Source organism: Lupinus angustifolius, chromosome LG02 (assembly GCF_001865875.1).
Source record: "Lupinus angustifolius cultivar Tanjil chromosome LG02, LupAngTanjil_v1.0, whole genome shotgun sequence".
Taxonomy (NCBI): domain Eukaryota; kingdom Viridiplantae; phylum Streptophyta; class Magnoliopsida; order Fabales; family Fabaceae; genus Lupinus; species Lupinus angustifolius.
In genome coordinates, this window is record NC_032010.1 from 1,678,725 (window position 1) to 1,697,395 (window position 18,671).

An 18,671-nucleotide genomic window follows, 5' to 3' on the forward strand; every position below is an offset into this window, starting at 1 on the left:
CTCTTCGGGCCGGTCTTTTCCTGACGGGTCCAATACTAAAATATGAGAGGAAAATAGTATTCGAAATTTTTTAATATTATTTATTTATTTTATTAAAATCCAGATCGCTACAAAATTCTAGATGCGGAGGATATACATTCAATATTGGACTCTCCAGTGCTTCACATTTCAATATTCCTGAGAATGAGTAAGTAGGTGATCATCTTTCTTAGATGTGCTGACTAAAATAGCATGCAATTCCTAGTTGAAAAAACATCTAAATTTTTGTGGTTATAGGGTTGCCAACAGGAATAGCATCCTTGTAACGTGTACTGTAAGGAAGGTGAAACTATATATTCAACCCTGACTCCAACGAGCTACATTCCTTTCATTACTGAAGAGATAAGTATCGTGTAAAACAAAATAAAAATCAAAACAAAATAACATTTATATCTCTCTATTTATACTTTCAATGATATTTCTACCCTTAAATTAAATATATAAATAATATTTGTATTTCTGGATCATCATTACTCAATTCTAACTCATTTAGAGTATATCTGTGAGTTAATTTTTTTGGAAGGACAACGGACGAGGAAAAAAACGAAAAATTTGGAATATGTCATAAACGTTGTGTTGTTCATGCATCAAGAATGGGTGCACATCTGTTGTCTCATATTTAGTGTCACCACATGTGTCATGACCTTGTGTTGATTGAAAAATATTTAAGTTAAAATTGAATTTTGAAATAATTTTCTGACCAATAACAAAGTCATGACACATATGTGCATTCATCAAGAATCAATGGTCATGTTTAGCTCTTCGGTTTTGGGCTTTGGCCCTTTTCTTGTTGATTGTATGGCGCTTCTTATATTTATGGCACTTTTTATATTTATCCTTACATTATTTAGTGGGTTTCTTCCTTCGGCCCTTCCTAATTATATTTATTATTAGATCATGCCCAAAATAATTGGAATGTCACTTTTTAGACCCTAAATTTTTAATTTTGTACTTCAATTTTTTGTTGTTGAAAACTCTCATAATTTTCTTATGCTTTCCCTTTTCAAACCCTTTAAACTCCATAATGTCTCCTATTCTCCTTGTTCCTCAAACCCCACCAACCCATCATATAATAGATCATTTTTTTTTTCTGTTCAATTTTTTTTTGTTTAATTTCTTTTATTTAGTATTATAGATTTTTTTATTATTTACCAAAGCTTGCTGACAGCCCATTAGCCAATTTTAAAATAAGTATGACATGTAAGTTTTTTTAATAGAGGCACACGAATATTTTTGCGCCCATTTTGAATTATTGCAATATAAATTATAAATAAACATGAGATAAATAAATATTATTAAGATTTTTTGTTATCTTACATTACCAATGCACATAAAATTTGTAAGAAAAAGGGATGCCACAGTTTTTTCTATATGGAGTAATATGTATCTATGATTAAAACACATACAAAAGCATTAAATTCAGATTAAAAAAGGTGAGAGAAAGCTTTAATGCGGCGTCGTATCAACGTTGGGCTTTCTCACTTTATGACCCAGTCACAAGTGCATTAATACATTATTATGATTATGTGATGAGATTAATTAGCATGATATTAGAGTATGATATAATATATTTTAGACTATTAATGTGGACTATATAATAATATTGTCAGCCTATCATTAATCTACTATGTATTAAATAATATTAACTCTTACGTAAAAGTAATATTTAAAAAAATATATAAAAGTAATATACAAGAGTATGATATATATGCACTATCAGTCTAAAAACCATTTATACACAGTCATTATATTATCTACCATTCATTTAAATAACTTTTTTAAGAGTCATTTATGATTAAAAATGAATAGTGAATGATGGACCGACAATGTATAAAACCCTTACATTTTTTTCATTAACAAACCATATGGAACATGTTAAAATCCCAAATGTTAGTTTGCTTCTTCTCCTCAATACATGCTATTAAGAAACAAAATGTTACCTTAGGCCTTCACATTAGGAAATGAATCTAGTACAAGGCTTACTAAGAAGTTTAATATCACTAGAAATTAATCCTCAATAGGTGAAGAATGTATAAAATTTTACAGTTTAGTCCTTGGATGAATGGTCCTATTAAAAAGTGATCCATTAATGTCCAAAAGTAGGTTAGTCTATGTTCATAGCCATATAATCTACTTCACACTTATGACCTTATGGACCACATTGGTCTTCAATGAACAGAAAATATCACAGGACAATCATAAATGCTACATAAATACACTCTTTAATTGATGTGTGTGTTTGGGGATGGAACAAGGTGGGGAAGAAGAAATTATATGTGATTTAGGATGAATGATATTTAAAATAAATACTCATTTCAATGTTTGATGTTTTTCGATTTTGCTATTTTGGTTTCTTAAAATTAGAGATCTAAAATGGTTCTTAAAATTTTAAAGTGAGTCAAATTAGTCATTTTCAGTATGTTTTATTATATAGGGAAAAGTGCATACATCCGTAAATTTTATGTCTTTTGCAAGTAGGTATTATGAACTATTATTTCTTCCTTATTAGTCCTTAAACTTTATTTGTTGATGAAAGTGCTTCATACATAATGATAATCTTAAATTAGGAAGAAATTTTTTGTAACTTTAAAAGAATTTGCATGATTAAGCTTCATTATTTCCAATTGCAAAAGGAGGTACCATGATAGAATTAAAACAATAAACAAACAATACTAATTCAAACGGTGAGAACTTGTGGCTTACTACTATAATGGCAACAATAGATTTGTTGACCCATAGGTTTTCTTCCGGTAAATAACTAATGACCAAGCATACACAGAACAGCAACAGAGAGTGATATGGGGATCACCTATCCGTGATGGTGAGCCAAATTCCTCACCGTCTCGGCTACCAAATTCAGTGGCACCATAATCATTACTTGTGTTTGGTTCTACACTTACACTTATTACTCACATCACCTTTTCAAATTTGTTTGGGGTGCTGATATCTTTTTTAATCTACTAATTTTGACTATTAAAAATAGATTGTGATTGCTGTGAAACTTTAATACATTGTGATTAGTAAACACTTAGGCATAAGATAGAAAGAAAGAAAATGCACCATTATCATTAACATATAACTTATTGTTGCATTTCATATCATATCAAAGTGCTTGAGAAGAAATAAATCAAGTTCAAACAAGCTCCACAAGAGCAATGATTATCAAGTAAGTTCAATAGTTCAATCCATTGACAACAAATACGGTAGGAGTTGAATTGATTGTTATACAAAAGTAAATTAAATTTATTTTCACGCACGGACCAATTTCACCAACAAATAAAATTTGAGGAGTAATTAGGAAGAAAAAATAGTCTATGATAATTACTTGCAAAAGACATAAAGTTTATGGGGGTTTTGTGGACTTTTTTCTATTATATATGATAGAGACTAATTTGATCCTAAAATAACTAATTTGACTCACACTTAAAAAAATTAGATTATTTTAAATTTTTGATAAACTAATCTAATAAAATCGAAAAACATAACGCACTGAAATGATTATTTATTCTTATAAATTTATATATCTTAAAAATGAATGTATATTTTAGACTATATAATAATTCTTTTAAGGGAGAGATTTATATGATGTTCCAACACTTACAATAATAATAACAAATGATGTGACCCATTAACTACCTTATGTACCACACATAATGTGGAAATTATTTGAAAGATTCAATACCAATATTTTTCCCTACATCTTCTTATAATTCTAGAAAATGACATACACATAATTGTATCAAGCTGGCCCTAGTATATCGGAAAATAACTTATGGTCCAAATTCCACTCACTCCTTCATGTACACGCTTCATGCTATAATTAAAGTTGATCCATATATAGAGATGAGTATAGTTGATATTTGAAATGCATTGGTTAAAACAATTTAATACCATTTCTATATGTTATATTTAAAATAAAACTTTATGTGTTCAAATTTAAATTGTGTAAGAAAATTATATCGTCAGCTTGATTAGATGTAATTATTTTTAATAATGTGGCAATAAATAATTAGTAATTGGACGTGTAAAAAAAAGCATTTTATTGAGTGTGGATTGCAATTAAATCATTTTTATAGACATTTATGATATGATCATATATTTTGTCCAAAATAACTATACAAGATGTTATGTTTGTTCAACATCCAATAATAATATACCAATAAGGTGTTGGTTTAATGATGTAAGACGTTATTGGATTCTTAAGGTTAAATGTTCGATTTCTGAGGGTAACATTTGTTGGAAGGTACAGTCACGAACCCTGGAAATGATTATTTCCTTACTAAAAAATGTGAAAAGATACTCTTGGTAATACCAAAAAAATATCTAATAATAATATGGTTAAAATAATACTTACTCATGCTTGATGAATTCCTCAACCTATGAGCAAAATTTAATATGGAACCACTTTAATATAATATGAAGTTTTCTCCATCATATTTTAAGCTTCGGTTGAAGTGAAAAATGAATGAATAAAAACAAAAGAAAAATAATATTTTTTATAATATTGTTGCATTCAAGAGAGGGAACGAAAGAAAAAAATGATGAGACTTATGTTATTTTCTCTCCACTATTGAGTGGAAAAGATTAGGATTTATATTATTAAAAAATCATATTATGTGTTAGCTAGGCTCATAAATATCATTAATTTCATAATATTCAAAAAACTAATACATAGATGTCAATTTCATTATTAATAATAGTTATATTCTTTTATCTCCAGATTCTTTCTATTTTCTACTATATCAAACAATTAAAAAAATCACTACATTTTGTTTTTTACCTCAGCCCTTTTTCCTTAACTTTTTTTAAACAAAACATAGGGTTATTCTTTTAACTTCCTTTTATACCCATTACTTTTTCTTTTTTTTTTAAATAATGGTTCAGTATTAAAAGGTTGAAAAAATAATTGTAAAAAAAAAACACCATCAAAACCTCACTACCACTAATGAATATGGTCACCATCCTCAACAGTCACATTTACACATAGCAAGAATTTATAGGATCCAAAGAAGCACCTCTCATCATAAAAGAACTTGTCGTTTTACTCTATGCTTAATTTTTGTGTATATATGTTCACATATGGGATTATATTATGTTTATCACAATTACAAAAAATGTAATTATAGTACATAGATTTCTGGATCCGACACAGTTATGATTGGTTCAGAGCTATTATAAACTTAGACGTGGGCCTGATACAAACTGTAGAATGAACAAGACAATAGAACGATATCAGTCATGATATTATTGGACCTTCCTTCACATGTAAAACAATCTCATCTTACATCACTATAAATAGATGATATATTTGATCATATGTTAATACTTATCTTTAATTTCTCTCTACCTATCTTTCTACATTACCTTTTATATGACTTGGTTGTATACTTGTATATTTCATTCCTTAACCTTGTTTGATTTGTAAGTGTAATTTCTTCTTAAAAAATTGCAAATATTACACTTTAGATGTTTTTTGCTAATAGATTTATAAATGACGTGAAATATTAGTAGATTAATTAATTTGTTATTTATTATATTATACTACACATACTTAATCATTGTAAGTTCATTCACGATTCAAAAAATAAATCCAAAAGTAAATCAAGGTGTACATAAAAAAGGAGAAAAGAAGTAGTTGTTGTTTTGAATTCTTTATTTCCCTTGGTGGTAGGTTGGAATTATTGAATTCTTTTTATATATGTAGAATGTGATTGAATATATTCTATGGATAAGTACCAATTAATTCTTGCTTCTATAAACTTTTTCATCTACTTGGTTTCTTATTGGATATTGCCAACTATTCTAATCTAACACCTTTTACAGAATTGCTTGCCAGAGTGAACTTTAGAATAATCATTTGTTGTTACAATAATATAATATTATTAACCAAAACTATAATGGCAAACATCTAATTAAAGGGGATTTGAAACAAAATCAATGACATTAAAATCAATGACCAATAGGATTAAAAGGCTAATAGTTGGGTTATCTTGTATAGATAAAAATTTGTTAGGGACATATATAACATGTCATATTTAGAGATAAATATACTTTTATTTTTTGTGTTATCATTAATGGTTAAATTTTATTTAAAATTAAATATTTAATGTGTTGTCAAAATTTTATTAGTTGTCTCGACATACATATGTCTTCATGTAAGTCTTTCTCTTTTGTAAATTGTGTTTTGCATCGTAGTAACCAGACTGGTTAACAATGAGAGATAACTAGAAATAGAGCAAAAATTAGTCTTATCATCATATGAAAATAATCATCTTTTAGATTTTATCTCTTGCTTTAAAAAAATCAACTATCTGAACAAAACTCTTATACATTTGATAAGTTTTATTGATGATGAAATGTGTTATATTCTTCAAATGAATTAGTTCTTAAATCTTACTAACTATAAGAAAATGATATATGTCACTATAAGTAATATGTGTATCAACTTAATTTTACTACCAAAAAGTAAAAAAAATATATCAAATTTATTTTATCTAATGGCCAAAAAAATAAAAATAAATAGTGTGTGCACGCTAACTAGTTCTACAGGTTCTTGCATGTTCTATTTTACAAGGTGATGTACTACAATGTTGCCTAACATATTAATAAATGTACAAAAAGACAAGACTCAACCATTAGCTCTTTCTTTAATATCAGTCACTAAAAAATACAACATTCAGATAGGTATGTCCTAAAGTTTGCTCATGTTTAAATATGATAATAAATCATATTTATTTATTAAAGAAAGGGGGATATTTGTTTTAAAAAGATAAAATATTTATACATTAACTTAAGTACATTTTTTTGGGGCATATTTTTATTTACAAAATTTGAGGGCATAAAGTAATGGTTTTATTTGCTTTTTTCTTTGAATGTGGCAAACTAATATATTTTTGTAATAATACTTGGGAATAATATACATTCTGTCTAAGTCTAAGTAAGACGAAGTATATGAAGTGTAAGTTTAAAAAATGATTAAACTCTAGTATAGAGATAAATATTAAGGATTATATCATATCACAAGTTACCAGATTTATGTATATCATGTCATTCATACAAGACAATACTGAAATTGACGAAGATGTGAACCATGAAATTCAAGAAGGTTTGGTGAAACGACAAAGGACTTTAGTTGTCATTTGTGAATAAAAGTGTATCACTCGATGTTATATGTGATTGATTGGTGGATGTTAAATGACAAAATAGATTTCATTAGTAGACATGAAAATTTTGTATCGGATGAATGGACACACCAGACAAAATAATATTAGAAATGAATAGATTAAAGAAATTTTTTGTATATATCATACTGTAGAAAAGATGGTAGGATATGCATTAGATGATTTGGGCATATGTGAAAGAGTCCACTCTTGTAAAGATCGTGAATTAAATTGAAACAATCTAATTACCAGGGGAAGGGAGAGCAAGAAATTCAGATAGAGAAAATGATAAAGAAAATTACGTGCAATTCTTTTATTATAATTATAAATCTATTAATGTGTTTCAAATGCCTCATTTTATCTTATAAAAAAGTAAGTCATTACACAAGGTATTGTATGGTACAAACATAATTAAGGTAACTTAGTTCTATTTATTTCATTGATTAACCATATCAAATTCAATAATTATGATGGAAAAATCATGGTCTTAAATCATTATTTAATTAATGCTTTCACATTTGCACAAAATTACAATAATGTTGGTGGTTGAGTGTTACTCGTACCATATCCATGTGGTAAATAATGGAATTGATCATTAGATTAAACTATTTCTTCCCTTATAATAAAATGTACTTACCTTTATTTATTAGGGGAAATAGAAAATAGAAATGATGGTTGGAGTAAATGTAGTTTCATACTTGTGTGTCAAAATGGAAATAAATACTCTATTTGAGTGTTATTATAATCATTGAATGAAACAGCCACATATGATTGGACGGCCCTGATGTCATCATTTCCAAACTTCACTTCACACTAATTCATTCATGCAAAAAAAAAAAATATATTATTTTACGTAATTTTTTTTGTTCAAAAAGTGACACTTGTAACTTATAAATAAATTATTGAAAAATAAAGTATTACTTTATAATATATTTTAAATTCTTATGGGTATAAGAATTAATAAAATGATTTAGTATGAGGATTTAATATTATTTTTCATTAATTCATCTTCTATCTTTCTACTAAATAAATATACGAAAAAAAGAGTTTTATATATGTATTATTTATATTTAATAATCTTTTATATTCGAAAATGTATTATAAACTTAAGGTATATCTCCAAGCTATCTCCAATTATTTGTAAGAAAATCTAACCCCAATTATCTGTAAGAAAATTTGACCCCAATTATTTGTAAGAAAATTTGACTCCAATTATTTAGTTAAAATGAATCTCACCTTATTAAGGTAACTTGTCATAAAAATAAATTTATGTTATAAGAATTTAGAAATATTTCATTTATATAAACATATATATTAAATAAATTACTCCTTGATGTTACTTTAGCAAATTTTAGGAAAATGAATTTTGAAGTATAATTCTATAATCTAATTCTTGACAGCCGAAGCATAGAATTTATATCTTAACAAATTTTAATTCCAAGACTTATTAGAAAAACTTCATGAATGAAAGAGACCCATTTCACCTCTAAGATATTTTAAATTTTTAAGTTAGTCCTATAATTATTATTTTTTAGATTTATAGTGTTTGCAATCGAAAAATTTGTCTTTTTTTTTTTAAATTATTATCTATCCAATAAGTTATTTACAAATTAGTTTCTTAGCATAAATTTTAAACCTATTTTTAACATACACTTTTCTATATAAAAAAATAACTGCTAATCACACAACAAAATCTAACCTTTTCACGAAGGGTAAGAAAATCTAAGTCAATAAAAAGAAAAAAAACATTTCTCTATGCAAAAGTACTCTAGAATCCAGAGTCTACCACATGAATTGACATCCTCTCTCCTAATAAAATGGGAAGCGAATGACAAATTTAAAATTGTTGAAATTACTTAATTTAAAAATTTAAGAAAAAATATATGTAACAACAATATATAAATTTTATATATTATCACTGCATCATTTACTAGATATATCTAACCATTATTTACTCTTTAAAAATAAATAATAAATAATATAATCAATATGTAAAAAAACTCCTAACAAAATTTGGTGTCAATATTATCATCTCTATATAGGGTCGAATATGAGAGCATATATGTTGTTCTACAAATGTGTTCCACTTTAAGTGTCATTTATTCTAATTGGTGAATTGATATATTTTTTGGAACAGAAAATATCGACATCTCGGCTATAAACTTACTTTATACATAACCCATGTGGGGGAAGTAAAGTATAACCTTCCATCTACACCATCCAACGGCTCCAATTCACTCTCTCCATAAACCCACGATCACTAACCATGGTTACTTTCTAACCACACCATTTCACAACATAAAACTCTTATCCTTTCTCTCTCCTTCATTTCCCTCAGACTCTCAACTCTTTCTATTATGGTCTCTCAGATCTAACACTATCATCATTACCTTAAACGACGTCGTTTCACTACCGAATCAACCATTATGCAGAAAATAGCGTATTCGTTCCCAGAAGAAGTTCTAGAACACGTGTTCTCCTTCATTCACTGCGACAAGGACCGCAACGCAATCTCACTAGTGTGTAAATCATGGTACGAGATCGAACGGTGGTGCCGGAAAAGGGTATTCATCGGTAACTGCTACGCCGTGAGTCCTACGGCGTTGATTAAACGGTTCCCGGAAGTTAGATCTATAGAACTGAAAGGGAAACCACACTTTGCGGATTTCAATTTGGTTCCTGAAGGTTGGGGTGGTTATGTTTGTCACTGGATCGATGCTATGGCAAATGGGTATCCTTGGCTTGAAGAGATCAAGCTCAAGAGGATGGTTGTAACGGATGAAAGTTTGGAACTTGTTGCGAAATCTTTTAAGAATTTCAAGGTTTTGGTTCTCACTTCGTGTGAGGGTTTCACTAATCATGGACTTGCTGCCATTGCTTCCAATTGCAGGTAAATCTTTTTTTGAAGTTTTAAATTTATTAATGATTGAGTTCGGTTCGATCCATGTAGCCGACCCCATGTGCGGTTATCGTTGTTTATTCGATGAAAGTTTCAGATGTTAGTCAGACTAAAGATTTGATTTTTATGAGTAATTAATTGTCAGATTTGGCTTATTTATTTTCCTTCTGGTGAATTTGGTAGTCAGATAAAATGTGATTGATGATTGGGTCGTTGTCCTTTTGATAATGACGCTATAATGAAAACTAAGAAAATTTGTTTTCATTTTTTCTTTCACATAAAAAGTAAAATAAGTGAAAAAGGTGGTGTTTTTTTGTGTAGTAATTATTACTGAAATTATATTAATGTGTAAGGAAAACAGGTAACAAATCCAACAGCTGTAAATGTTTTGTTTTTTTGCTTTTTATTCCATATTCTCTGGGGTTTAGTTTTGATGGAAAAATTTAAAATAGAAATTTTATTGTATGTGGTATAGTTTGAGTTATTCTGGCATGGTAGATGTTACTTTTCTTTCCGAGTCAATCATTGTTGGCAATGTTTTGCAATGTGTATGTTTTTCTTTATTTTGGTACTATTTAATAAAATAATAAGTTTGACTTTGATACCTTGAAACATAAAATATTGTTTTCGGTTGTGTATGATTTGATTCTCGGGGTTAGATATATATTTGGCAATGTTTTGGTTTTTGAAAACTTGAAATGAAATGTACTCTGGATTGAATGAAATGCTTTATGGTGATTTTTTATATGTTTATAATATTTTATCTGTCATTGATAAATCCACTGTCTTTGAATGCATTACAGGGGTTTGAGGATGTTAGACTTGCAGGAGAGTGGAGATGAGGACCTCAATGGGAATTGGCTTAGTCATTTTCCTGATTCATACACATCATTAGTGTCACTTAACATCTCTTGCTTAAGCAATGAGGTGAGTTTGTCTGCACTAGAGCGCCTGCTTGGTAGGTGTCCCAATCTGAAGTCTCTCCGCTTGAATCGCCCGGTGCCCCTTGATAGGCTAGCAAACCTACTACGTTGGTGTCCTCAGCTGGTGGAGTTAGGCACAGGAGTCTGCTCGACTGAGATGCGTCCAGAGGTTTTTGCAAACCTGGCTGAAGCATTTTCTAGGTGCAGGCAATTGAAGTGCTTGTCTGGCTTTTGGGATGTTCTCCCAACCTATCTTGCAGCTGTTTATCCTATCTGCTCCAGGCTTACATCATTAAACTTGAGTTATGCTATTCTGCAAAGCTCTGATCTTATCAAGCTTGTCAGTCAATGTCCGAGTTTGACGCGGTTATGGGTATGTCTGGTTTATGTGTTTTCCATTTAATGCCTGCTCCATGTCTATGTTTGCATTCATATTTACTTCCCCAAGTTCTACCGTAAATTTTTATGCTCATTGAGGTTGTTGCTGTAGGTGCTAGATCATATAGAAGATGCTGGCCTTGATGCCCTTGCTGCCTCGTGCAAAGATCTAAATGAGTTGAGGGTGTTTCCATCTGACCCTTTTGGGTTAGAACCAAATGTTGTATTGACAGAACGAGGCCTTGTTTCTGTGTCTGAAGGCTGCCCAAAGCTCCAGTCAGTTCTATATTTTTGTCGTCAAATGTCTAATGCAGCCTTACATACAATTGCCCAGAACAGGCCTAATATGACTCGTTTTCGCCTATGCATTATTGAGCCCCGAACTCCAGATTATCTTACTCTTCAACCTCTGGATTCTGGTTTTGGGGCCATTGTAGAGCATTGCAAGGATCTTCAGCGTCTATCACTTTCTGGTCTTCTTACTGACCGTGTTTTCGAGTACATTGGGACTTACGCGAAGAAGCTGGAGATGCTATCTGTGGCTTTTGCCGGAGACAGTGATTTGGGACTCCATCATGTGCTGTCCGGTTGTGACAATCTTAGGAAGCTGGAGATCAGGGACTGCCCCTTTGGTGACAAGGCCCTTTTGGCTAATGCTGCAAAGCTGGAGACAATGCGATCCCTTTGGATGTCCTCTTGTTCTGTGAGTTATGGAGCATGCAAGCTTCTGGGTCAGAAAATGCCAAGACTTAATGTTGAAGTCATCGATGAAAGAGGACCTCCAGATTCAAGGCCAGACACTTGTCCCGTTGAGAAGCTTTATATTTACAGGACTCTTGCCGGGCCAAGATCGGACATGCCCGGTTTTGTGTGGACAATGAAAGACGACTCTCCACCAAGGCGTGAGTGATCACCCTTCGGATTTAGCCATGAAATTTATGGGCATTTGATGCACAGAATTGTTAGTGGCATGACTTCTGTAGTATTGCACTCATGGTTTGTGTTTGAGCTAGGCAAAGGAGAGTGTAGACAGAAGGCTTGACCTATTTAGCAATTATTGAAGAGACTAAAACTATGTTGTTTGTTTATCAGATATAGTTGTGATATTATTTTTCTCACTAAAATATTTGCAGACTTAAATTTAATTGCATGTTACCATTGTTGTCTCTTGTTGCAAGATCTTAGACACAGTCATTTCCAATGAATAATTTCATATTGAAACGAAACTGTGATGCATTTATGTCATAGTACCAAACTTTTTTCTGGTTTATGATTTAACAATTGGGATGAACCCAAGAATGGTTCTGGTTTTGAAAAAGGAAAAGTAAAGAAAATGGGTAAATGCAGTAGTAAAATGGCATTAGGTGTAGTGAGAAATGCTTTTCATTAAATGTTTATTTTGGTATCACAAAAATCAAAGCCTCGACTCATGAGCCACGTGATAGATTCCAAATATATACTATTTTATATTTTCTCATTCATCAAAATCAGAAACAGACAAAATCATATATATTTTCTTTCATCATCTAATAATTGAAGTAAAATATATATATATATATTTATTTATTTATTGATACCAAAGTAAGAAATTTTTACACTATTATAATATTATTTACTATTTAAATTAAATTATTATTGATTTTTAAAAAAAAAATTTACTTCGTTCTAATTAGTAGTATCCGACAGAACAGGTACCACACTACTAAAGTTAAAAAAGCCTTTGTCTTATGACAGCTAACATATCAATTAATTAAATATATCTCAGAGAGAGAAATTAAATTATCACTCTGTCTTCTTATAAGTTATAAGGTCTCCGTGAGACATAAATTAAGAAATGTATTGATATTATTAAAATTTTCAACAATGTTAAGGTATAGTTTTTCCCGATATTTATTTAAAGGAATCATTTATTTTCTATTTTATTCAATTAACTAATAATTTTATATTTCTGATCATTTCATATAGGAGTAATAAAAATAATTAATGTACATACAACTTCGAAAATTGTCAAATAAAAAAGACTAAAGCTAAAATTATCAAATTATGTTATAAAAAGAATCAAATGTAGTAAATAGTACTCGTATCATTCCATTATTAGCGTGTCTTAAGTTTTTCTACACAAAGCAATGAAATCATTGGATTTCGTTTGTTGTTCACAAATTCTTTATTATTTTTTCTCTTATATCATTCTCAATGTTTCTTTCCATTTTATTTATCAATTATTTTTTTCTCAATACACAATAATAAAAAATAGTTAACACCATGTTGAACTTCCATAATGATAAATAATTAGAAACACCTTTTAGGAGACTTATAAAAAAACAGTGTGAGCAATATTTTTGTAGGTAATGATGAAGTTACTTGAGCAAATTTAACCTTTATTCTTTTAAGCAAAAACAAAGTGGTACAACCAACGGGCGTTGGTGGTACATGATTGATTCCCCTTAAGTAAGAACCCGGGTTCGAGTCTTGTGGATGGAAAAAATGCCCGTTGGGAGAGTTAGCCCCACTTACCTATGGATGTGTCTGGCTCGGACATGATTGCCTCCAGTACGATAATACATGTGGGAAACAAAAAAAACAGTACTCTTGATTACTGAGTGTAGTGTGTGTTTGAATTTGAGAAGGGACCAGTTTAGGAAGTGCAAAGTTCTATGGTTTCAAATTAGAGCAGAAATTCACTTACTATAAGAGTCCTCATCCTATGCCTAAATTCTAGGGAAATCTAATGTTTTGAATTAATAAATAAATCTAAACTATTAGATTTGTCCATAGAATTGATAAGTAAGTTTAAAAAATTTTACTACTAAAGTAAGTGGATCCCCACTCTTTAAATTATATAGCCACGATTTTTAAAGTAGTTGTTTTATTCGGCTCCTTAATCCATATTTTATGGATCCTCCCTAAAGTTTAAGTGGGACCGAATCTAATTAATTACCCCTACTATTGTTATTTAACATTTTAAAGGTTATCAAATATACTAACGACACACTTCTCTAGTAACATAAGACCATAATGTATTTCCATGTACCATATTAGAGTAAAGAATCAAATATTTTATTCTTGATAACAACATTTATTGACTGAAAATTTTGAAAGGATTACTTCAATACCCATAAGGTGAAAATACCCGAGTTATACAAAAAATGTTATTACATATATTAAAAGTCGTAATTAATGAATAATAGTATGTTGTAGACACTTCATTTCATTTATAAACTAAGTAGATGTAATATCCTAAATTTTAGGATTAATATTTGTTGATTTTGTAAAATAACTAAACAGGAGCACATTCCCCCTTAAAAAGACAAATAAAAATGAAAGGAGAAAGTAATAACATCAAATAAGTTTAAGTCGAGTCAAGATGAGTTTTGTCCTCTCCACAAGTCTTGTGAAGTCAACTTAAATAAGTCTAAATCTAATAATTCCAAAAATCTTAACAATTTTTTCATTCAAATTACAATTTATAAGTTTTGAAAAAATATATGCCTGACAGTATATGATTTCTATACATGGATTGATGGATATCATTCACTATTTATATTTAATTTAAAAAAATTTAAATAGTAAATAATATAATAACCGTGTATAAATTTAAATTGACATCATATAAATATAATACTCTTTCCTAACATTGAAAACAAAATAAACAATTGAGAGTGAAACAACTGGACAATAACATGAAAGGGAATGAGTTATATAGAAATATATATATATATATATAAAAATAAAATAATTAATAAAATCTTGGTAATATATTAAGTATTTAATTTTAATTAAAATTTAGTCACTAATAATAACATAAAAAATATAAATATATTTGTCTCGAAATATATTTATCCTCGGCCACACCTTTACCCCACCAAATTCATTACTATGATGTGAGTAGGGAGTACTCATTTCATTGGTTAATGATGGCTGCACGTTTCATGTTAATGATAATCATTTATATTCTCTTATTACTATGCTCCTTTAATCATTAATTCACTCACTTAGCTGCTCCATATCATTAACTGTACTTTCGGACACATTACTATTGCTATCAATGAAGGTTTTTACCCATAAGAGACCTATTATCTTATATTATATATTATTCTCCATCATTAAAAACATGTTATCTAAATTGAAAATTTTAAATTTTAATTTATATTCCTAGTTTTATTTTATTATTATTGACGCGAGACATGTATGAAATATTGTATGAGAGAACATATATCTATCTTTATTTCATTATGATTAGAAACTTAAAAATATTGACACAATTATAAATACATAAGTTAAAGATAATAAAATATTCTTTTCGTGAGTAGCCACAAAAATATCTATAATGAATATTGTAAAAATAGTTTATAGGTGAGATGTGGATGATGATGCATACCCTACTCATACCACATATTTATAAAAAATTAAATATTATATGTATATATATTATATTTTTATAATTATATATTATCTATGTTATTATTATTACTTTGTAATAAGTTTAATGATTGAAATGTAATGACAAATTTTTAGTTTCCATAATTTTTATTATTCATGTACTAACTTTTTTATATATATCGTTCATTACAAATATATATTTAAACTTAAAAATCTATTATGTACAAAGAGTCGGAGCATATGAATGGACAAATAGGGGTGAGTAAGACCCAATCCTACCCGCTCACTCGGTATGGCAAATCGAGTTAAAAAAATAGACCTGATCAATATTTAAGGCCGGTGAGAGACCAAACATGACTCGACTCGTCTTGTCCAATGGTCGCTCGCTCATCATGTTGTACGTGTTTCTACTCAAATGTGTATAGTGTAATGGTACCATTTCATCTAAAATATCATTTATTCTTTAATCCATAATATATACATGATTAATAATATATATACATATATCATTTTATATATCAAACTACATATTCATAATAATAAATAATATTGAGAAGTCTTTATCTAAAATGAGTATGCATTATATTTAATCGTGTCTAGGATCAGGTCGAGTTTAAAGGCTAACCTGATTACTATTTAGAGTCGAGTTAGCTTCAGGTCTAAGACCGAGTCCAAATTCAAAAAAGTGGTCCGACTAATATTAGGGCCGAGTAAGGACAAACCTTACCTCATCCTAACCCGACCCATTGTCACACCGGCAGACATAAAGTTACCAGTTTTATATTGGATTGCGTATAATAGTAGTACGTGACAAACCCTAACATTCAACTATATGAGAAATTCCAATAACTTGCGACAAGGCAAGTGATTTTTGAAGTGTTGAACAGTTCATTCCATCATTATGGTTTTGTGGTTTTGGGCCTCAACAATGACTAGACATCTTCACTTTTGAATAATGCACTATAAATTTCTGCTTTTGTCAGTGTGAGATGCTGAAATGTCAAAAACATATAGTAGGAAAAGTCTACTTCATAAATCAAGCATGCTGTTTAAGTTCACCACATAGTGCTAAATCCTTAAAATGAAATTCAAAATTTTGCATCCTCATTAAATATTCTTCCTATATAGGATAAGTGTTGCAATTTCTTCAATTTAGTTATAATCTAATCCATATAAAAACCCACTCATAAACTTCAAGAACAAAATAAAAGTTTAAGATATGATAAAGCTATCCTCTCTTAGGATTATCTTATCTTATTAGCCTATTTTTGTAGTCTATTTTATCTTGTAATAAATATTTTGGCTTCTTTCTAATACTAAGCAAGGTGGATGAAGTGATACACAAGTTAAAATTGTCCAATCATTCTAAAATAGATGAATTGTTCTATTTTTCACAGTTGAAGAGACGCATTGGTCAAACATTCATTTCTACTCGTATTCTTGCACAACTGGGAGGTTACTGTCCAAGAGTGCTTGAGACTATTTTTGTTCGAATGACAACAAAGAGAAAGGGAAATTCAGTCACAAAAATATTGGTTAAATAGAAATATTGATTGCTAGAGGATGTTAAAAGAAAGTTTTACTTTGATCATTACAACCAATTTTCTCATTTTCATTCTTGAGGACAACAATTCTTTTATGAGCATGGCAATGTTAGGAGTTTTATATTTGTAAAAGGATAGTTACTTGCAAAAGAAGTTAGTTGGCATTGAAAGATAATTAGTAACTTGTTGAGAGAAAGTTAGCTATTTAGTTTTATAAATGAGTTTATGAAAAATAGATATTTCAAAATCATCTCACAAATATATTTTATAATTCCCAGATATTTCATTTCTATACATAAAATGCAGTGATTGAAAGGAATTTTATCATAAAGTGTATTGATTACAAGTAGTCAAAGTCATGAAATAAATAATTATGCCCAACCAAACCCACTAATTAATGTGATTTGAACCTTCACATGATTAACATATTAGAGATTGATGACAAACAATACTTTTAAATGGAGAAAAAAATTAGAATACAATAAGGTAGTCACCAATTTAGAAACAACATATTCACTTGCGGGTAAGATCATCTATATTTACCCTTCTCATATTCAAGTAGATGGAATTTTTCATTCAGAAATATAGTGTGCCATATTTATTATAAGTTTATGAAAGAATCTTATATATAATCAAACTAGATTACAATATAAGTTAGTGAAAGGAAACTTGTATATTCAATTAGAATTGAATGTTAAGCTAGGATTAACTTATTCCATTACATAAAATAGCTCATTATTTCGCTTCCTTATGAGTAAATTTTGATGAGACAACTACTTATTCAATCTAAGTAAAAGATATAAACATCCTCAATGATTTTGTTTAAACCATTAGTTTGGAATTAGGATAAGTAGAAGAAATATTTTGAATATTATATGGGATTAGATCAAGGGAATTAAAAAATCAACGTTCCATAATGGGCACGTGATATTTGTACATGAAGTCAATTGAATATAGATAAGACTTCTGGATGGTTTAAAATATTTGAAGTTGGAGCTACTTGATATCAAAATTTGATGCTTGCATTGCGTTTTATATTAGAAATTTAATAATTGGTTGCATTTGATATTAGAAATTTGATGATTGATTGCATTTGATATTAGAAATTTGATGATTGGTTGCATTTGATATTAGAAACCAAGCTAGGATTAGAAGACATCAAATAAGAAGATGGTGGTATTTTATAAAGTTACAAACTCAAGAGATGGTACTAAGACGTTAATCTAATGATTTAAGGTTTCGTTGGATCACTAAGGTCAATAGTTCTATTTTTGGGAGCGACACTTGTTGGAAGAGATAACTATGAAGTTTGAACATGTTAGTTCCTTACCCAAAATGTAAGATAATT

At 29.2% G+C, this 18,671-nt stretch overlaps 1 protein-coding gene across 2 annotated transcripts; it reads left to right on the forward strand.

The window, feature by feature from the left end:
• On the forward strand, positions 9,504-12,518 carry LOC109331457 (protein TRANSPORT INHIBITOR RESPONSE 1-like). 2 transcript variants are annotated; one of them, XM_019565984.1, is made up of 4 exons: positions 9,504-10,089; positions 10,902-11,394; positions 11,512-12,348; positions 12,393-12,518. In XM_019565984.1, the coding sequence occupies exons 1-3, from the start codon at positions 9,626-9,628 to the stop codon at positions 12,307-12,309; spliced, it is 1,755 nt and encodes a 584-aa protein (XP_019421529.1). In that variant the 5' UTR covers positions 9,504-9,625; the 3' UTR covers positions 12,310-12,348; positions 12,393-12,518. The 2 variants fall into 2 exon arrangements, with proteins under 2 accessions (XP_019421529.1, XP_019421520.1); XM_019565975.1 differs by having other exon boundaries at positions 11,512-12,518.